Source organism: Rhinatrema bivittatum, chromosome 3 (genome assembly GCF_901001135.1).
Source record: "Rhinatrema bivittatum chromosome 3, aRhiBiv1.1, whole genome shotgun sequence".
Lineage (NCBI taxonomy): Eukaryota > Metazoa > Chordata > Amphibia > Gymnophiona > Rhinatrematidae > Rhinatrema > Rhinatrema bivittatum.
Window position 1 is genome coordinate 506,929,193 of NC_042617.1, and position 22,918 is coordinate 506,952,110.

Here is a 22,918-nt window from a genome sequence, read left to right on the forward strand (position 1 = left end):
CATTTCCAACTGGCTGGCGAACTGTATCGCACACTGTTATGCACTAGCTGGCCTTCAGATCACAGACTCCATCATGGCTCATCAAGTTAGCCATGGCCACTTCATTGCTCATCTGAGAGTGTTTTCTATTGAAGACCTCCGAAAAGCTGTGATCTGGTCATCTGTGCATACCTTCCAATCTTTCAAGAGTTGACAGTAACTTTGGGCAATTAGTTCTGAGTAACCTGTTCACAGAGTAATCCACTCTCCATGGGGGGGGGGAGGGAGGGAGATGGGCGGGGGATTGCTTATTTCAGTAAGTGCACTGCAGTGCAGCCCTCAGCTTGGGACTCTACACATGTTATTTTGACTAACTCAGACCTGCTTGTCAGAAGAGAAAAGCATATTTGCTTACTGTAAATGGGTTCCCACCTGCCTGAAGCTAATCTACAAACAAACTGAGGAGGCTCATCACACCATGCTCACGTGGGAACTCCCATACATGCTCAGTATAGTCTAATAGCTCTACTGAGCGAGAGAGAAGGGTCCGTTTGGCACTGTCTGACATCAGCCACATAGCATGGCTAAATCATCCTGCTGTCTACGAAGAAAACAATTTACGATAAGCAAACATGCTTATGCTACCCCTTTTGTCATTACTCTGTACTATTACCATTCTTGATAGTTTGACTTCCAGGGACATTATATACACAGAAAAACTTTGTATAGTAATGCTTCCAAATACAGGTAATGTCTATATCAGTCATGTTACATAAAGTGAGTGACCTTGTAACGGAGCATAAATTTGAAGTTTGATACTAGAGTACAAACATCTGTTTCAGGGATTTTTCTTCTCTCTCTGAAAGCTTTTACATTCTTATTTCTTTCACTGGGTTTCTCTGATAGTATGAAAAGACCAGGATGATGGTATTGAAATAAATGAATAATTCCCTGATCTTGAGGGTTTATAATCTAAGGGCAATATTTGCCAAGTATTTTTCCCATAGAGACCAAATGGGAGAAAACCTTTAGTCAATAGGCCTCTAAGTTTGTACCTGAGGCAATGAAGATTTAAATGACCTGCTTTTTCACAGGACAGGTGTGGAGTAGTTTAAAAAAAAAAAAGCTTGTAACCCATAAACTGATCTCACTTTACTGAGTTATCTAATGTTTTCAAATGTGATATTTAGCACTGGAGTTCTCCTTTATATCACTGGCACTGCCTTTAATATTTAACTGTGTTGAGTAAAATTTTAATAATTAAAGTTTTTGTAATTTAGGAGGGCGATGATGATATGGACAGCTATCAGGTAAGGATTCTCTTGTCACTTATTTTTATCCTCACAATATTTTCCTTTTGCCAATGCAGTGTCCCTAACATCTTCCTGATCAGGTGCGCACTGTTAACCCGCGTTTGGACGCACATTTTCGACGCGCTAGCTTTACCCCTTATTCAGTAAGGGGTAATAACGCATCAAAAATGCACGTCCAACCTCCCCGAAACTAATAACACCCACAACATGCAAATGTATGTTGATGGCCCTATTAGTTATTCCCGCGCAATTCACTAAGTAAAATGTGCAGCGAAGCCGCATATTTTACTTTCAGAAATTAGCCCCCACCCAAAGGTAGGCATTAATTTCTGCTGGCACCGAGAAAGTGTACAGAAAAGCAGTAAAAACTTTTTACCGCGGTCCCTCATTTAAATACTGAATCTCGTGCACAGGAGAGCGGGCACTTGCCCACTCTCCCGCGACTTTTACTGAATCGGCCTGATAGTGGGGCTGACGTAATAAGACCTGCTCTGAAATCAGCACAAATTTTCTGCACGTATTTTTAGCACGCGTGGCAAAAGGCAGGCACCTCTGCGGGACGTAATAAGGGGACAGCATGCAAATTAGATATATGCAAAAAAATGCACGCAAGACTAAATACACTTGCCAATACCCGCATAAAAGCCCTGATGCAGATAGTCACAGGAAAAACGTGTACCAAAATAGGCGCAATTGAAAAAATGTTGCAGATACATAGGCTCTACATTATTCAAAAATAAATTGTTTCAGCTCCTACTGGCCCTTTTACTCTATCTCTAGCATTAGTGTGGTTGTGCGTTCATGCAGCCTTTTTCTCGCCAGACTCCTGGGGCCACTCAGCATGGATCAGTTCTGCCAGGAGAGAGCAGGAGCCAGGACAGACAGACCGGTGATCTGTGAGGGCTACAGACAAGCGCCGACATCGCCTGGAGCTGCAGTGCTTTCACTTAATTCCTGTCCTGACCCAGACGCTGAAAACCCCGCACTAACCAATCTCCTGTAGCACAGCTCCCTGCATAGCCTGTGAATAGATAATTACTCCTTTGCATTCCCATTTGCATGCACTCGCACAAACCTGCCGCTGTTTATTGCGCGGGTATGTGGGCATGCTTTTTCCACGCTAAACACATGATTACATACGTGCATAAGATTAGCACGGAAAAGGAGTAATTACGCAAAAACCCGTGGCTGGTTTTGCATAGCTTATTACATTGGCCCCAATGACGTGGCATTATGTGATGTGTCAGAATTTAGTGGGCATTGTTAATAGGAGCTCATCTGAAAATTGGAAGTGATAGTTTAAAAGTGGTAAAACTGGGAAACTTTGTAGATTGTGCAGCATCTTTTGTATATGTGGATATTATATTCTCCAAGAAGAAAAGGGTTTTTTTTTTTGTTTTAGGATGTCTCAACAGTTGTGACAGACAAGGCAGCAGATTGTTGTACATATGGGTAATGAGGATGGGGTGGAGAGTGTGGTTAATTAGTGTTTAGATTCTAAAGGTTTAAATAAGTAAATAAACACAGTGTGCTGTGCTCTTTGGAGCCAGGCTTGTGTTTTCTCTCTACCCAGATTTAATGCTTTGATTTACAGTGGGTCTGGTTGCGGTAAAATATCTCAGATTATGAAATCCTGTCATACAACAGAGAGTACTCCTCATCCATCGTTCGGAGAAATATGGCTCTGTGTACAAATTGAAAACTGCCTCGGGAAACCAGGTTCTCTACACTGAGCTGCACTGGTCATAAATAAAGCAGTTGTAGCAAAAATGAAAATATTGCTGCCTGCATGCAATACATGATCAAACAAAGTAATCCATAACACTGTCCTCCCAGAGGTTTTTGTTTAGGGTCCAGAAGGGCAATTTGTTTCATCTAATTTCAGGATCCGCTGTCAGTTTTGTTAACAATTGGATATTTGACCATCACATCTAGATATACTGGACAGTCATTTTGACTGTCTGCCTCAGTTCTTTTAATTCCAGGTCTGTCATGGGCCCCTTATTCCCTGCTCAGGTTGTATGTACATTAGCATAAATATTGGCTGCTAGAACTGGGCACAAGACTTACTAGCCCTGATAGATGGTCATGGAATGTCAACTGCTCTTCGATTTATCTCCAGAACAAGGTTGAGGCCTGTTTGCAAGGCATTTATGGGGAAGTTTCCTTTACCTGTCCCTGCCTGTCAGATTATCAGCCTTGTTTTTCAGTCTGTTTTTCATAGTTGTCAAATTTTCAGAACTAAAATAGTAGGCAGAATCCTTGCCAAGTTTGTTGTCTCATCAGAGGCTTGTCTCTGCCTCTGGAAATGCTAATTCATGTTTTGCTTTCTTTGCAGGACAGGGATTTAGAGAGACTGAGAAGGAAATGGCTGAATGCATTGACAAAACGTCAGGAATATCTAGATCAGCAGCTACAAAAACTCGTCAGCAAACCTGGTAGGCAGACTGTTATTGCCGAATCCGAATGTCATAAGAAGGGACATTTTGGTCATTTAGAAATGAGAGGGAGGGAAAGTAAAAATTGAGAGACTGTATCCTGAAAATTTCTGTATGTCATAAAATGGTAAAAGAAAGCCCTACCCTGTGAGTCCTGTGCAGTGTCTTCAGAAATACAGCAAGCAATGATGATCACCCCAAGTTACTCAAAAACCTTACTGCGGAGTCTCGTTTACATTCTATAAACTGTTCTTTCTTCTAACAATGAGGTTCTAGAGACAGCCATGTTGACAAGAATCACACATTGCTTCATGTTCACTGGATCTGATTGGTTCGTAAGGGTTATGCTGTCTGAAATGACAACATAAACAATCTAATCCCATTTCATTTAAGAGAACTTGTGGCCCAGTTCTGAACATGGTTGTTGAGAATTGCAGGAGTGTTGCTTGAGGAATTCAAAAGCAAAAAAAATGAATATATAGCTAATGCATGTTTGGTATTAGTATGTGCTGCATTTACTTTTATAGCAACGGTTCTCAACCGGTGTGTCGCCACACTTCCTGGTCCCCCGCTGACCCAGCTGCTCCCCCTACCCAAGCGAAATAGGTCCTCCGCCCGGGCTTAAAATGCTGATAGCCCAGGCGGAACGTGGCAGGACAGCTGGAATCAGTGGCACCGGCATGCTCTCTTCTTCTTCCCCCCCCCCCCCCCCCCACCAACGGCCTGCGGCCCGGAAGGGGACGTGTTGAGCAGCAGGTCCGTGCGCGGGAAGAAAAGACCATGCTAGTGCGGGCAGCATTGGCCCGAAGAAGAGAAGAGAGGCGCGGCCTGAAGAATGAGCAGTGCAGCTCGGAGTGAAGCAAGGAACAACATCAAACCCCAAGGATGATGGGACTCCTTTCTCCGCGAGGGCTGAAAGTGGAGGAGGCTGCTGCTGCCGCTAGTAGGGGAGGGGGGGGGTGGAGAAAGTGAGTGAATGAGCAAGTGTATGTGTTTGAGATCCTGTGTGTGTGTGTGTGTGTGTGTGTGTGTGAGTGAGACAGCATGTATGTGAATGATTGAGAGCCTGTATATGTGAAAGAGAGTATGTGTGTGATTGAGAGCCTGTGTGTGAGAGAGAGCATGAATTTAAGTGTATGATTGAGAACCTGTATGTGTAAGTTTGTGATTGAAAACCTGTTTGTGTGATTGAGATCCTTTGTATGTGAGAGAGATCATGTGTATGTGTGATTAAGAGCCCGTGTGTATAAGTAAGAGAGAGAGCGTGTGTTTCTGTGTGTGCTTGAGAGCTGGTTTAGGTGAGGGAGCATGTGATTATGTGACTGAGAGCATGTGTGAAAGTGAGAGAGCGCATGTGTGTAAGCATGTGAATGAGTCTGTGTGTGAGAGAAAAAGACAGCATGTATGTGTATGGTTGAAAGCCTGTGTGTGTAAGCGTGAAAAGACAGACAGCATGTGTGTAAATGTGTAATTAAGAGCCTATGTAGATGGATCACGTGATGTGGTGAGTGAGGTCGGTCGCAGACTCCCTCGCTCCGGGCGGCGCATCTCTTACCCACCTCCATTTGCCTGCAAAAATCCTGCTGAATCGCTGTTTTCTCCTATATGAGTGCGGAGCATATGTCGATTACAAATTTTATGTCCAAATCGCCATCTGTGATGCCTCCGAAAGTGGCGAAACGGGACAAAGAAAAATCAAGAGGGCCGGAGCCCAAAATGGCGGCCGCGTCCCCAGAGGCAACGGCGCATTTAAGACAGCAGGCTGCCCCTTCACTCCCTCCGACCACGGCCGAAATAAAAGAGGTCGTCGGTGCCGTGTTGGATGCAAAATTGGCTGGGATCTCGGCGCAACTTACTTCGTTGCAGGAAGCCTTTACAGATTACGCACCTCGACTCTCCCAGGTGGAGGAGCGGACCTCGACTCTCGAAGATGAGGTAACCGCTTTGCAGGGGAAGGTGTCTAGCATGGAAAAAGCCTTACAGGACCACGAAGAGAAGATGGAAGATCTGGAAAACCGGGCAAGAAGATCAAATATCCGGTTTATAGGGCTCCCGGAAACGGTGGAAGATCAGCTTTTGCGGCCCACACTGTTAAAATGGCTGCCGGACGTCCTAGGCCTCCCTGTTCTAACGGATACACTGGAATTTGAGAGAGTTCATAGAATTGGTGCTAAAGGACAGGACCAAAACCGCCCGCGCACCGTGATTGCCAAGGTTCTTAATTTTCACCACAAGCACCTTATTCTGCAGGCAGCCCGGAAGCAGGGGGCACTGCTTTTTCAAGGGAAGGAAATTCGTTTGGCGCCAGATTATTCAGTAAAGGTGGCGGCCATGCGGAGAGCCTATAGCCCTATTTGTAGTCAGCTTATTGAAAAGGATATTCGCTTCACCGTACAATTTCCAGCGAAACTTCGTATAAATCATGGAGGGAAATGGACTACTTATGAGTCGGCAGAAGCGGCGAAGGGGGCCCTAGACTTCCTTCTTAAATAAGATCTTAGGCAGGATTGGAAGTCCTTCTTTTCATGTCAATTATAATGGTGGTGGGTGAGAGCTCTGAGCCCTCTGTTCACATTTGAATGATCTCCTTATATGACTCGCTGAGTCTGGGTTTGTTGGGGTTTGGTTTGCTGTTTTGGGGGGTGGGGGGGAGGGGGAGGGAGGGATAATGCTGGTATTGCTGCCTTTATATGTCTGATGTATGTGTCTGGTATGTACTTAGAGGGTGAGATTGCTGGGATGTTTTTTTTGCTCAGGGTGCGGGTGTGTAAGCTTGAGAGTGGGCTAGGCTGGGGGCCTGCTCTCCCTTTTCTTTTCTGTGACCCCTTGACTTGGCAATGTTCACTGCCTCACAGCTAGATGGGGAATAAATACCGTCTAATTTCTTGGAATGTAAATGGGTTGGGGTCCCCAATCAAGAGGAAAAAGGTATTCCAACACTTACAGCGCCTGAAAGTCAATATAGCCTGCATTCAGGAAACCCATCAGAACGCAGTAGAAAGCGCGAAGCTATGTAGGGAATGGGCCTCAGCTTGTTACTACTCTGCTGCCCAGGGGAAGAAGGGGGGCGTAGCGGTTTTAATACATAAGAATACACCCTTCACCTTTACTAGCGAATTTAAGGACGATGCGGGTCGATACCTCATTCTTACTGGCTATTTGGCTGGGCAACCTATTACTATTTGTAATATATATGCCCCAAACCATCCAGACCCTTCTTTTGTTACTTGTATCCTTAATCTGCTTTTCACTAATATACAAGGGGAATTGTTTCTTGCTGGGGATTTTAATGGTATTTCTGACCCTGAGTTAGATAAATCACGTCTGCCCCCCAGTTATAATTTTGCTTCTGACGTAAGGGTACCCACCTTTTGCAAGCAATTAGGCCTTTTGGATATATGGCGTGTACTGCACCCTGATATGAGGGAGTATACTCACGTATCTAAGGCCCACGGCACTCTGTCTCGGATTGACTACATTCTCCTTTCAGAATCCCTGTTTGCCAGGGTGGAAGGAGCAGAGATTGGGGAAATTGTAGTGGCAGACCACGCGCCCATATGGGTGGAGTTTTGGCTCTCGGACCTTGGTAGGCCGCCGAGAATTTGGCGGTTTCCTGGGAATCTGAATGAAGATAAATTCTTCCATCAGTATTTACGGGAAAAGTGGGAAGAGTATGTGGAAAATAATCACCCCCATAGGGAGGACCCAGTACTATTCTGGGAGACCAGTAAAGTAGTTCTCAGAGGGGACATCATAGCCTATTCCATAGCTCAGAGGAAACGATTAAATGCAGATATTCTCAGACTTGAAGCTCGGCTTTCTCTGGCGAAGAAGGCGTTGGCGGACTCTCCCTCCCCTCAGCACAGAGAATCTTACAGGGCATGCTTGGCGGCCGTGAATAGCCATTTGCATTTAAGAGCACAGAGATCTCTAAAATTTTCTGAGCATCATTTTTTCAGATATGGGGGAAAATCTGGGAAACTGTTGGCTCGATTAGTCGCTATCCGCAGGAAAAAAACCTTTATTGGTGGCCTTAAAACATCAGGGGGTCAGTTGGTTACCAAAAGTCCGGATATCTGTGAAGTCTTACGCCAATTTTACGAAACTTTGTATAAAGAAGACAGACTGGGAGGGCTGGCGGAGGAAGAGGAGTTTTTTCAGAACCTTCATTTACCACAGGTTTCCGCAGAACAACGTTCCCTTCTCAGTCGCCCTATTACGGCGGGGGAGCTTAACGGCGTTATAAAAACCAGTAAAACTCGTAAATCCCCAGGGCCCGATGGTTTAACGACGGAATATTATAAGATTTTGGGTCCCTGTCTCTTAGGCCCTCTGACTGCTTTCTTTAACTGTGCTTGGGAGCAGCGCCAATTTCCTCCTCATTTCACTGATGCCCACATAGTGGTGTTACCCAAACCTGGGAAAGACCCCTTACAAGCTGCTTCCTTCCGCCCCATATCCTTACTAAACTGCGACCTTAAGCTCTATGCAAGAATACTTGCTCTGCGCATGAATACCATCCTACCCCAGATAATATCCAGCAATCAGGCAGGGTTTGTTAGCGGCAGGAACGCTGGGGCTCATGTTATTAGGTTAATTTCTGCGATTGAAGCAGCTCATAGCTCCCATACTGAATCTCTGGTAGTAGGCTTTGACTCGGAAAAAGCCTTTGACCGAGTGTCGTGGGAATATATGTTCTCCGTTATGCACCGTTTTGGGTTCCCCCCCACCTTTATTCAGGCTATTTCTATATTGTATTTAAATCCAGTCTCCTATATCAGGGCCAATGATATGCTCTCCCAGGCAGTTCCTATTCGGAGGGGAGTCCGTCAGGGCTGCCCCCTATCCCCAGTTCTGTATATTTTGGCTTTGGACCCACTGTTGCGGAGGCTAGTAGAATCTCCGTCTATTCAAGGGTTTATGTACAAGCAAGGCCAATTTAAGATTGCAGCTTTTGCAGACGACATGCTTGTCTTTCTGACAAACCCTGTGATCTCCTTGCCATTAGTATTAAAAATCCAAAATGAGTTTGGGCGGTTTGCAGGGCTTAAAATCAACGTTGATAAGTCTGAGGCTCTTGATGTCCTTGGTACCCTGCAGTTAAGTTGGCCTGGTGGCTTTCCGTTGCGGTGGGTCCAATCAGCTCTTAAATACTTAGGGGTTTATGTACCGGCTAAGCCTTGTCACCTTTATGACTTAAATATCACTCCTCTCAAGCGGAAAATGCTCCAACGTCTGGACTTGTGGAAGGCTTTACCGCTATCTGTTTCTGGGAAAATCCTGTTGTTACAAATGATGGAGATTTCTAGGTGGTTGTACTTGTTTCACATGCTTCCTGTATGGCTCAAAAAAGCGGATATTTTGGAAATCAACAAGGGGATTAGCCGATTCTTGTGGAGTGGCAAACGAGCTCGAATCCCCTTAAAGACTTTAATGCTGTCTAAACTGGAAGGCGGACTTAACTGTCCTGATCTGGAACGATATAACCAAGCCAGCCTCCTTCAACACGTACGGGATTGGACCCTGGGTACAGCGTTTCACTTTCCTATGGATTTATACCATCACTGGTTGGCACCGTTTGCGCCAGGGGCAGTACTACATCTTGACGATTGCTCTCTGCCTACTTACATTGCTAGTAGTGTGGTCATTCGTCCATTTCGCCAGATGTGGCGTCTCCTTTGTCGCATATTCTCTTTGCAAATGTCATCTACCGCATACCTGCCTATCCGAGGATACTCAAAATTCTCCCCCGGAATGACGCAACCACTGTTTAAAGTATGGGCTGACAAAGGTGTGAAATATATGATCCAACTTATTCAGGAGAACACTAGCCCACCTCAGCTTCTTAGCTTTCAGGAACTGCAAGATAGATATCACCTCCCAACGGTTGGTTTCTATGGTTACCTACAACTGAGACATTTTCTAATGGAGGAACTTCAGGCCAATCCCTCCTTTGCTCTCTGTCAGAAACTGGGTGTCTTCCTTTCGGGAGAGGACGGCAAAAGGCAGAAGTGTTTCCAATATTATTTGGCTTTGCGGCAATCAGCTGGTCTCTCAGTCCTGCAAGGTGTAGCGTGCAAGTGGAACCGCTTGCTTCCCACGGAGGTAACGGCAAGGGACATAAAAAGCTGCTTTCAGAAAATTCCTGCTCTAGTCGAAAACGTACCCTTGCGGGAGAAGCAGTATAAGATTTTACATCAGGCGTACTATTCCCAGCTTCAGGTCTTCCATATGGGAATTACTTCTGACCGCCAATGCATGCGTTGCAGCTACCATACCCCCGATTTCTACCATGGGGTCTGGTCATGTCCTGTGGTACAGGGGTTGTGGAAGTCTCTACAGGGTTTGGCGAAGAAGATGTGGGGCCGGACAATCCCCTTAGCCCCTGCACTGTGGCTTTTGGGTGTGATGGGCTCGGCAAGAGCTGATCTCACCATTCGTCAACTTCATCTACTCGACAAATTCTCTCTTATGGCTAAAGCTACTATCTTAGCTCAATGGACAGAGCAGACACCGCAATTTGTACACATTTGGAAAACCAAAATCCTCGGGCTCTTGCACATGGAATTATTGACGGCAAAACAAAAGTCTGTCAAGCAATATGCTGGTACTTGGACTTTATGGATGGACTATATTGCCCTACTTCCAGCAGACGCCACCAACCTTCTTCCCAGCAAGCCTAAGGATGCCTGACTACTGGTTTACGGGACCTCTGCTTGTGATCTGTTATTAGGCAGCCTACCTGGTTTAATTGAATTGTCATGCTCCTATGAGTACAGGCCAGAACAGTCCTGTCTTTTGTTTTACACTCATTGGGATGTCAGACCTGCTAAACATTGTTATTCCTATTATTTTGCAATACCAGTTGGGGGGGGTGGGGGGGGATGGGGGGGGGAGGGGACAAAAATTAGGGGGGGGATTCTCCTTGCCGGGCGGAAAAACCTGCTTGCATGCTTGAATTCTAGAGATATAATATACGCCTGATGGGGTTTCCCTGCCGGGGAAAAATGTGCAGTATGTACTGGTGGTTACACCCATTCTGGCATTATCTCGTAAGGTGGTGCAAACATGTGTTTATGTTCTCTCATTTTGTATGTCTAGTTTGCATCCATAGAATTCAGTTCCATCTGTTTGGAGTCTATAGTTGTCCACGGACCCTCTGTTGGGGGGGTGAATACAGTGTATGCTATACAATGTATGCTATTGGATTGGTTTCTGAATATTGTTTTTCCCTTTTCTGCCTGAATGTGGGCACGGTTCGATGTATTACTGCTATTAATAAAGATTATATACACAAAAAAAAGAGCCTATGTAAGTGAGAGAGAAAAAGCATGTGTATATGTGAGCGATTGAGAACCAGTGTGAGAGAGAGAGAGAGAGGAGAAAGTTGCAAGCAAACCATCCCTCCTCCTGCTAATTCAAAACAATCTCAGGACACCTGGATATCAAACGTTCCCAGGTATGCAGAGCAAAACATTTTTGTATCCTTTTTATTTTTCATTATTGGGCCTTTGTGTCTGCTATTTTGAAATATTTTATTGGTATCTAGAAATTTTTGATATGAGTTTTTAATTATTGGATATTCCATTCATCAGCGGTTTTGAAATAATCTGTTCTTTTCGTTAGTATGGTTTGGTGCTATTGATTTAATATTTCTTGATTTGATTTTTAAGGACTGGTGATGTTTCTCTTTTTCCTGTGTTACCCTGCATACAGAGACTCTGGCTTTTTGCAGTTTCCAATTTTTGTCTGCATGCTTCTAGTTATGCATTTTGGTCTCTTTATTCTTTGTTAGGTGAGGGTCAGCACATGTGATTCAGGTGAGGTTTTCTGCTGGCGTGTAGTTTCCGTGTAGAGCTCAATTTTAGCGGCTTGAACTGTTTTTCTAATAGGAGGTATACTGATGTCTTAAGGCCTGGTGTAATATTTACAGTGTTGCCTTTTCTTAGATAAGGTGTTTACTGTTTGAGTACTGGAAATTGGTGCTATTTAGGTGTGGGATGTTTACTATACATGCAGTTTCTGTTCAGACAGAATACATATCTTTCCTTTGTGCCATTCTTAACAATAAAAATAATACTGGGCCTTTATTTTTCATTTCCGCCGTGATTTGTAATGAGCAGTGTGTCACACATTGGGTGAGGTCTGTCAGGTGTGTCACGATGGGAAAAGGTTGAGAACCACTGTTTTATAATATTGGACTGTGAACGAAGCAAAGAGTTTTCTCTTAAAAAGGAGTATGACCCAGACATGTAATTAAAACTCTTCTGGTTTGTGGAGAAATATTACGTAACCACTTATGTGTTTACTGGCAGAGAGGTAGGTGATAGTTGCATTGTGTGTTTGTTTTCAGGATTTTATGTATAAATGTCCATTTTTGTCTAGTCGCATGATTTGGAGACAGCATTGCACCATAAATGGTTTTATGACTGCCATAGTTCAAGGATTTCATGACATGTTACTTGGTGTCTTATATGAAACCCTGGAGTATTGGCCTAATGCAGAGGTCCCCAAACTCTACATCCTGTGGGACACATCCGGCCCCGGAGCCTTTTCATCTGTTCTGCCAAGCCCTTTCTTGCCCTTGGAGCAATGTTTACTTTATTTTTTAACCTCCTTCATTGGTGGAAAAAAATGGCAAATGCTGAAAGGCTGCCCAAACCCCTTCTAGCAAGAGAGAAAGTTTTGCAGGAGCAGTGACCATTGCTGTCCAAGTCCCTAACTCCAACCAACAAGACAGAGGGAGTTTCACGGGGCAGTAGGAGCAATAGCCAGTGCTGGTAGGGTCTCCAGCTCCTGCCAGCAAGATAGTCTTGCGCACAGCATGGGCCATGGCCAGTGCTGGCTTCCGTCTCCCAGCAAGAGAGAGTCTTGCATACGGTGGCAGGAGCAGCAGCCAGAGCTGGTGGGATTCCCATCCTATACCAGTAAGAGAGAATCTCGTGCAGCACTATGAAGTGATCCTTGCTGGTGGGGTGCTCGGCCTTGCCAGCAGGAAATGAAATCTTGGGAGAGCATTGTGAGAAATGACCAGTGCTGGTGAGATCCCCAACCCTTGCTAGCAGAAAAATCCTGCCCAAGTCTGTTTCAGTGTGAGTGAGGTGGGGGTGTGAAAGGTAGGAGAAACATGAGAGGAGAGGGATGAGAAAGGAGAAGGAAGAGTGCTTGGAGGGATATGAGTGGCGGACAATGTGCTACAAACATATCACCCTCACATTCATCCCCTCCTCCACTCCCCCCAAGCAACAGATGAAGATGCTGAGGAAGGGAGACGGCAGATGATAGGGTTTCCAGGGTAGTGGCAGAGTTGCCAACTTTCTAAGAATATTTTTACTGACACACTATCTGCCATACCTCTCTGGGAATCCTGCCCCCTGCCCCCTGCCTCCACCCTTTCACAATATATCAAATTACTGGGGAAGGGGGGTGGGTGTTGGAGAGCCCTGCCCTGCTCATCAAAACTGAGGAGGTACTCACTCCCTACCCCAGCCTTCTTAAGAACATAAGAAATGTCATTATGGGTCAGACCAAGGTCCATCAAGCCCAGCATCTCTGTCTCCAATTCAGGTTGCAAGTACCTGGCAGATCCCATAAAGTAGATCTAATTCCTGTTACTCACTCCCAGTCTGCCTGGCTAGTGTATTATGGACTCTTCTTCCAGGAACTTGTCCAAACCTTTTTTTTTTTTTTTTAAACTCCGCTATGCTGGTCGCCTTGATCCCATTCTCTGACAACAGATTCTACCACTTGATAGTGCGCGTCTGTTAATTTGAAATGTTGCATGTGGCCCTTCGTTTAAGAAGTTTGGGGACCCCTGGCCTGATGGGTCTCTGATTTAGTGGTCCGTGCTCTGTGCTGCTAAGCAAGAAACCTGGGTTTCATTTCTGCCTCAAGCGAGGCTTCTTAACTCGAGAGTGTTCTCAGCTATGGCCTATGGTACTAAGTCACTCAATTTCGATCTGTTAGTGATCACCTAATGGACTGGTTCCTGCTGTTTTGGCGCACACGGTCTCTACAGTACTTTACTCTGGGGAAAACCTAGGAAAGATGCAGAAAATCATGCAAATTGACCCCCTGGTAACAGCTAGAGGAAAAAGTAAGGAGCGGGGACACATGGATGGAGGACAAATGGTAAAGATACATGTAAAGTTGTACTTTTTTTCTGTTTACTTCACTGTAATGTAAACTGATATGACGGTCTCCACCAAATACCGGTATAAACATTTTTTAAAATAAATAAAATTATTTCAGATAAAACTGAAGATGATGCAGATCGAGAGGCACAGCTGTTGGAGATGAGGTTGACTCTGACTGAGGAACGAAATGCAGTCATGGTTCCCTCAGCTGGGAGTGGCATTCCTGGAGCCCCAGCAGAATGGTAGGAAAGCATTCTGGGAAACCTGTACATCAGAAAGTTTAAATTTGGTTTCTAGGGTCATCTAACCTTGGGTCACTTTTTTCTCTACTTCCAAAGGAAATCGGAGCTGTATCCTTCATTATTATATCTAAGCTTCTTAAAATACTGTAGGTTTGCTGAGGGACAAAAACAGCATTTACATTGAAATACAGGATGTCATCATTTTCTCTATCTCGGAGGATGTACAGCTTGGATGCAGTTCAGCTCCTAAATTTTCCTTTGTCTTGCACTTTGTGAATCACTTTCTTCTCTGAGGATGGCAGTCCTCACACATGGGTGACATTATCAGATGCAGCCCAGCTGAAAAAAGATATAGTTGTGATGGAGAAGGTACAGAGAAGGGCAACCAAAATGATAAAGGGGATGGAACAGGCTGGGTTCAAAAAAGGTTTGGATAAGTTCTTGGAGAAGTCCATTAATGGCTATTAACCAAGTTTACTTAGGGAATAGCCACTGCTATTAATTGCATCAGTAGCATGGGATCTTCTTAGTGTTTGGGTAATTGCCAGGTTCTTGTGGCCTGGTTTGGCCTCTGTTGGAAACAGGATGCTGGGCTTGATGGACCCTTGCTCTGACCCAGCATGGCAATTTCTTATGTTCTAACAGCTCCCCCATGAGGAAAGGCTGAAGAGCTTAGGGCTGTTCAGCTTGGAGAAGAGACGGCTGAGGAGGGATATGATAGATGTCTTTAAGATCATGAGAGGTCTTGAACGAGTAGATGTGACTCGATTATTTACACTTTCGAATAATAGAAGGACTAGGGGGCATTCCATGAAGTTAGCAAGTAGCACATTTAAGAGTAATCGGAGAAAATTCTTTTTCACTCAACGCATAATAAAGCTCTGGAATTTGTTGCCAGAGAATGTGGTTGGTGCAGTTAGTGTAGCTGGGTTCAAAAAAGGTTTGGATAAGTTCTTGGAGGAGAAGTCCATTAATGGCTATTAATCAAGTTTACTTAGAGAATAGCCACTGCTATTAATTGCATCAGTAGCATGGGATCTTCTTAGTGTTTGGGTAATTGCCAGGTTCTTGTGGCCTGGTTTGGCCTCTGTTGGAAACAGGATGCTGCGCTTGATGGACCCTTGGTCTGACCAGGCATGGCAATTTCTTATGTTCTTATGTCAAAGTTTCTAGAACTTTTACTGAGCCTCTCTGAACATGCTCTGCATGCATTATACCACGCATCCATGTGGGGTCCCCTCAAACATTTTTTCTGCAGAGCACTTGTGTTGCATCAATATTGTGTGTGTGTATGTCTCTCTCTCTCTCTCTCTCTCTCTCTCCTTTTTATAACTTCTTAGGAATATCTTTTTGGGGGGGTTTTTTTGTGATTAAGATAACAGGGTCCCTTCCAGCTCTCCCCTTATCTTAGCCAGGTTTTTCTGCATTTCAAATAGGTTTTCTTTTGCAGTCTTTCCCCCCAGGTGATGGTACCTTTGTGCCTGCTGGTCATTGTAGATTGCCACCATAGAGTTCAATTATGTGTCCCATTTATTTCAAGGCAACATGTCCATGTCTGGGTTTAAGTTGTGCCCCTGGTGTTCGAGGACTATGTCAATCACGGACCCTCCATGATCAATGTATCTTTTGCCTAGGGGCATCGCACAATGTCCATAGTTGAGGCAAGTGCACCCAGATGATCTCTAAAGGGCTAAGATACGGCTTGACAAGATGGAGTGACTTTTCCAGCTGGAAAACACCAGTCCATCAGCATCTGAAGCATTGGCATCAAGGAGCCATGGAGCAGCAGCAGTGAGCACTAAGCCATCGACATCAGAAGGACTGTCTGTTCCATCGGCATCAGTGGCTGCTAGGGACTCCGCAGACAGGCCATCATCCGCCTCCTACCGATTGAAGACATCTGGTTCATGGTCTTTGGCCTCTGCACTTGGGAAGGACTGATCCCAGCATCGAGAGAAGCCAAAGAAACAACTGCATCAGTCCCCATTGATGCATGGTGCCAGGCACGCACCAGCTTCTGCTGTGATGGCCCCAAAGCGTCTGTGTGGTGAGGAGAGCCAGTTCTCCATCAGTACCCAGGATATGCGATAGTCTCCACCGGTTTTGATGCAAGCCACTGATCCACTTCTCAGTTCTGAAGAGAATGTGATTACAACTCATGTGCCTCACTTGATCTTGGCATTGGCGCTCTTTGAGGAGGAGCTGAAGAGGCGTGTGCAGCTGACTGTGGAGAAAGTGGTGCAGAGCCTCAGCATCAGGGCACCAACAGCACCAGGACCAGCACCATCCCTCCTCAAGCTGCTATTGGAATCCTTGCACGTGCTCACTTGAGTGTTACAGACTCAGCCTGTGTCAGTTTCTGGGGTGGCATTGACAGCCGGTGGGGCATCAGCAGCGTCACCGGCCGATTCTATACTGGTCCACAGTTCCTTGGAGGAGGAAACTCAGCTGAGGGCTGGAGTGACAACAGGGCCCGAGCCCCCACATCAGTTGAATCTGTGCCTATAATGTAGGCCGGAGGCCAAATGCCTAGGGCCCTGTCCCCTCCTTCGGGTAATGAGAACAAAAGCACATATGACCCTGGAGGGATGCCTCCTCCGATGTTTCTGAAGATGTGTTGGATGGTCTCCCCTTGGAACTGTCTCTTCCTGACAACAGAAGAAAGTCTGTTCCAGAAGACCTCTTTGCACGTTTTGTCTGGGAGATGGCGAAAGGCATTCCATTTCAGTTAGACTGAGGAGGATACCCGCACAAGATGCTGAATATCTTCCAGTACATGGAGCTTACCAAGGAGATTATGGCAGTCCCAGTGCATGAGATCCTGGTAGAATTACTGATGAGAATGCGGGAACAACCCCTCTGTTTCTCCCTGGAAGGTGGATGCAATTTATTTCATCCAGAAGGCTCTCAGATTCGACAAGCTTCAGCTGCCACACCAGTCTTTGGTCACTTCCGCTCTCCAAAAGGCCAAGTGCACTCAGACCCATTCCTCAGCACTCCTGAGAAGGCCATGGATGCTCTTGGGAGGAAGTTTTTTTCAGGGCACTATGCTTTTTGCCCACATATCGGCCTAACAGCTCTACACGAGCCAATATATGCAAGACATTCTGAAGCAGGTGCAAGATGTGGCCGAGCAGCAGCAGGACACTCTCCTGTCACTGGTGCATAAGGACCCTTGAGGGGGGGGGTGGTATCAGGTCGACCTACGATATTCTCAAGACAGCATAGAGGGTCACTGGTGCTCGCAGACTTGCCTGGCTGCAGGCATCTGATCTCTGTCAGGAAGTGCAGGAGCAACTTGCTGATGTACTGTGTACTAGAGAGAATGTCTTTGGAGATAAGGTGAAGAACACAGTGGCTCAATGCGAGAGCACCAAGCAACACTACAATATCTCTCCACTGGCATCCAGGACCCTTCCTCCTCAGCCAGGAGATCTTTGAGGTCTGGCCAGAGGAAGACTTTCTTCCGTTCAAGGAAATACTATCCTCATCTTCCTTGACCGCAGCCCTAGGTAGCAGAGGGCCCAGAAGCCCCCAGCCGGCATCCCAGTCAACTCCCGGGTTGGGGTTTTGATTGGATCATTAGGAACATAGCCAAGTCTTCCATATCCGAGATGATGGATCCTCATGGTTGGAGGGAGGCTGCAGTTCTTCATGAGTTGGTGGCCCAATTTAACCTTCGACCAGTGGATCTTGTCCATCTTCTGCGAAGGATACAAATTAAATCTTTTGAATACCCCACCAAATTGCCCTTTAGGTCCACCTTGAGAATGGTAACACATCAGAAAATACTCTTAGTGGAGCTCTTCTCTCTCTTAAAGGTCAGGATGGTCGAGCCCATTCCACCAGGGCAAAGAGAGTGGGGGCTTTACGCCTGGAATTTCCTGATTCTAAAGAAAACAGAAGGACTCCTTCCCATCTTATACCTAAGGGCCTTTAACAAATTTCTCAGAAGAGAAAAGTTCAAGATGTTTTCCCTGGGTACCTTGATCTCCTTGTTGCAAAAAGGGGTCTATCTATGCTCCCTAGATCTGAAGAACATAGAGTTCTTCCACAGTCATTGGAAGTATCTCAGATTTGTGATGGGACATCATCACTTCCGGTACTGCATTTTGCCATTTGGGCTAGCATCAGTCCCATGTGTCTTCACAAAATGCCAGGTCATGGGTGGCAACACATCTTCGCAAACTGGGAGCCCATGTTTTCCCTTATCTAGACAATTGGCTAGTCAAGAGCACCTCTCGGGTAGGAGCCGAAGAGACCATGTGTTCTACCATCCAGGTGCTGGAGTCACTAGTGTTCGTCATCAGTTAGTCCAAGTTCCATCTCAGCCTGTAACCCCAAATGAATTTCAATGGAGCCCTGCTAGACATGGCTCAGGCCAAGGCCTTCCTGCTGTACCAGAGGGCCATCTCTTTGACAGTCATAGCAGAGATTCAAGTGAGCCAGCAGGTCTCAGCATGGCACATGTTGAGGCTGTTGGGCCACATGGCCTCAACAGTATCTGTCACTCCCTGGGCACGATTACATATGCAGAGAGCACAATAGATGATACAGTCCCACTGGCATCAGACCACTCAAGGTATTCGAGACTACATCCAAGTTACTCCGTCCCTCTGGTACTCTTTATCCTAATAGCAGGAAGATTCCAATCTGGAACCGGGGGGGGAGGCAGAAGGTGTCTCCTTCCAAAGTCCACGGGTCCAAATTGTACTAACAGATGCATTCACACCCTAGGCTGGGGAGCTCTTGTAGATAGGCTCAGCTCCCAAGGTCTCCGATCTGCCCAGGAACAGTTGTCATATCAACATCTAGAGCTCAGGGCAATCGGGCATACTCTGTGGGCTTTTAGAGATTGGCTGTCCACAAAATTGTGTTGATACAAACTGATAACTAGGTGGCAATATGGTATGTCAACAAGCAGGGTGGTACAAGCTCGTACCGCCTATGTCAGGAAGCAGTTCAGATTTGGTCAAGGGCCCTTTTCACAAGGGATGGTGCTCAGAGCCATGTATCTGTCTGGAACAGAGAATGCAGTAGCGGTCAGGCTGAGTTGTTCCTTTCAACCCCATGAATGGTCTCTGGACCAAGGGGTAGCGAATCAGATCTTCCACCTGTGGGGAAGCCCAGAGGTGGATGTGTTTGCTGCACATTGGAACAGGTAGATTCCTTAGTTCTGATCCCTGTGTAGATCATGCAACAAACTAGCCTCAGACAGCTTCACTCACCATTGAGGTGAAGACCACCTGTATGCATATCCTCCAACTCCACTGGTGACAAAGATTTTGAAGTTTCGAGAGGACAAAGGGACTATGATCCTCATAGCCCCTCATTGGCCAAGACAAGTCTGGTTTCTACTCCTCCGGGAGATGTCCATCAGGAAACCGACCAGGCTTGGGACTTCCCCAGATCTTATCACGCAAGATTGAGGCAAATTGTGGCATCCCAACCTCCATGCCCTGTCGCTCACAACCAGGATGTTGAGAGGCTGATCCTACAATCACTCAACCTCTTGGAAGTTGTGTCTCGGGTCCTAGTAGCTTCCAGAAAGCCTTCCACTAGAAAATCCTATATACTGAAGTGGAGAAGGTTTTCTGTGAGCAAAAGGCCTTAAATCCCTTCTGCTGAACACAAAATCTGCTTGGCTATCTTCTACACTTTTTAGAGACTGGTCTGAAGACTAACTCTGTTAGGGTTCATATGTGTGTGATTGGCGCGTATCACCATGGTATAGAAGGTGGGCCCATCTCTGTACAGCCTATAGTTGTATGGTTCATGTGAGGTCTGCTTCAGTTGAAGCCTCCCCTAAGGCCTCCAGCTGTGTGGGACCGCAATGTGATGTTAGCTCAGCTGATGAAAGCTCTTTTTGAGCCTCTGTGCTCCTGTGATCTAAAGTACCTGACCTCGAAGGTCATATTTTTGGTAGTAGTCACGTCAGCTTGCAGGGTCAGTGACTTATTACACTAAGTGTTTTCACGATGGGGTAGTTTTGTACATGCATTCTAAGTTCCTGCCCAAAGTAGTGTCGGACTTCCATCTTAACCAATCCATTGTCCTGCCAACATTTGTTCCCAGGCCCCATTCGCACAATGGCAAACAAGCCCTGCAGTTTGGACTGCAAATGAGCCTTATTATTCCATCTGGAGTGGACAGACGCCCACAGACAGTCCACCCAATTTTTTGTTTCTTTTGATCAGACCAAGATGGAGATTGCCATTGCCAAGCAGACGCTTTCCAATTGGCTAGCAGACTGAAGCTTCTATTATACACAGGCGGTATTGCATCTTGGGGGGCCATGTCAAGGCTCACTCTATTCAGCCACAGCAGTGTTGGTGGCCCACTTCCAAGCAGTTCCCATCAAGGAGATTTGCAGGGCTGCGATTTGAAGTTCAATCCACTCATTCACATCAAATTACTGTTTGGATAGGGATGGCTGATGTGGTGATAGGTTTGACTAGTCTGTACTTCAGAACTTATTTGAGGTGTACAATTCAACTCTGTTCTCGCCTAAGGTCCATTCTTTATGTTCAGGCTACCCTCTCCTTGTTACCAACAAAACTTGTTGTTGTGACTGTTGGCACTTGTTTTGATGTTTTGTTGGTCCCCTTTTTTGTTGGGGAGCAACCTGTAGCTAGGGATTCACCTATGTGAAGGACTGTCATCCTGCTTGTCCTCTGAGAAAGCAGAGATGCTTACCTGTGACAAATGTTCTCCGAGGACAGCAGGATGTTCTCATAAAACCTGTTCGCTACCCTGTGGAGTTGGGTTTCTACTTCATGGGTTTTATTTTCATTTTTTGTTCCTCAGTTATATAAGACTGAGGAGACCCCACGTGGATGTGTGGTATAATGAATGCTGAGCATTCTCAGAGAGGCTCAGTCAAAGTTCTAGAAACTTTGTCATGTTTTCCATGCTGGGCTTCATCTGATATCACCCATGTGTGAGGACTGATATCCAGCTGTCCTCGGAGAACACCTGTTACAGTTAAGCAACTCTGTTTAATCTGCATCTATTCATCTCAGAAGGTGACATTCCTTTCAACATAACTCAGCTTAGTTACTTTGGTTACTTTTGACTAGTCAATGGAAGATTTATTTATTTATTTATTTAACTTCTTTTACTATACCGACACTCAAGACCAGGTCTTATCGTACCGGTTTACATTAGAACAAGGGGAAAACCAATTAACGTAAAGATGGTAAAAGGTTCATTAGCTCCAGTATCAGAATCCTTACACAGGTTTCATTTAATCTAAATTTGAAGTATATTTTACTTCCCAAAAACCTGCCAAAGTAATATAAAAGTTTACAGATTTCCAGAATATGTTCTTGGTGATTAAAATTGGGGGATAGTAGTGTTAAATTGATTGTCAAAATATTAGGATAGTTTTAGATTTGGATGAAATTTTTTTGACTTCCTGAAATTCTGGTTATGATACACAGTGTAGAATATATAGAGACTTTATGAATTATTAGCATCCAGTGTTCCAGCTCAGAAGGCATTTAATCTGCATGTTATGAGATACTTTAGAAGCATGTAAGTGAGATTCGGAGCTCAAGAGAGTCTAACATAAAAACACACTCTTCAAGTCATTATTGACAAAAGTAATCCTGACCTTCTGCAGAGCCTAAATCAATATTAAAGAAGACTGCAGCATAGGCATTGGAAAAAAAAATAACCAATATGTTAACTGACTACTCATTTACTTAAAAGGATGCAAAGTCATAAAATTGCTTCTGCTGATGCTTTCCTGTTACACTTCTGGTTTTAAGCACAAGGTCTGTTTAGTCAGTAAGTGTTTCATATAATTTTCTAAACATTAAAAAAGGAAAGAAAATCAAACGATTAAAATCTATGTATTAATTATATATGAAGGGAAAGAGGAGGTTGAGTAATGCACATATTTTAGAGGTAATAAACCATTACATTAGACACTTGCAATTCTTGGGTAAACACAAGAATTCGACAGGCCCAGACCTCCGTATATTTGAGCAAAACCATAATGTGGTGTCTGTGCCTGATGACTCCCCCCTTCCTTGCAGCAGGAAATTTCCCACTAAAATTTGCTGAGCCGTACAAGATTATGGGAAGTGTGAGGGTTGGGGCCAGGAAAACCCCATAAAAGGCAGTACGGGCTTTTGCTCCAGCTTCTTGCTGTGCACGTGCATACATATACTTTAGAAGCACTGCCTCTTCCTCATCCCCCCTGTGGTCTGAGCTGATCAAACCATATGCCTCCAACCATCGTCCTTGAATTGCCACAGAACTGACGGGTGAGCAGCAATTCTTTTTAAGTCTGCACAGAAGAGTTAACAACCCCAGAGAATGGAACAAGTACTCTCAGCCTTGTAAGATTGCCTGATTCCACAGGCAGATGGCAATGAGAGGGAGTGTGGATCAGTTTTGTCCGCCATACGAAGCAGGGCTAAGATTGGATTGGTAAGAAAGGGAAGGAAAAAGAAGCAGTGCTGAAGCATACCTTCATTCATAGTACCGGCTGCTGCAACCCTTTGTCTCTTCAGGCCACTGGTGATGACTTTTACATGCCTACTGAGCTCCCTTCATTCCATCCAGAGCCAATGATCAATATGGCTTCAGAAATAGCTCTCCCTGAGGTTTGTTTTGTTGCAATGCAGGCAGCCTAGTAATTTGGATCTCCAAATGGGCCAGGAATTTACACATTGCTGGCGCCTCTTGCATTGTCTTGGGAGCATGGATGCTAGCAGACCTGCCCACCGTTTCCATGTCTTTCTATCCATCCAGGTGCTGCAGGTATTTCTAGTGCAGGCCTCATGGAGGTAAAGTCAAGA

At 45.3% G+C, this 22,918-nt stretch overlaps 1 protein-coding gene across 1 annotated transcript in view; it reads left to right on the plus strand.

The window, feature by feature from the left end:
- KIF13B (kinesin family member 13B) overlaps window positions 1–22,918 on the plus strand; it is a 428,508-nt gene that overhangs the window by 286,609 nt on the left and 118,981 nt on the right. Inside the window, exons 27-29 of the mRNA XM_029596896.1 lie at window positions 1,260–1,289; window positions 3,631–3,730; window positions 13,982–14,108. Coding sequence (XP_029452756.1) covers window positions 1,260–1,289; window positions 3,631–3,730; window positions 13,982–14,108 — 257 coding nt within the window. The remainder of the gene's footprint in view (window positions 1–1,259; window positions 1,290–3,630; window positions 3,731–13,981; window positions 14,109–22,918) is intronic.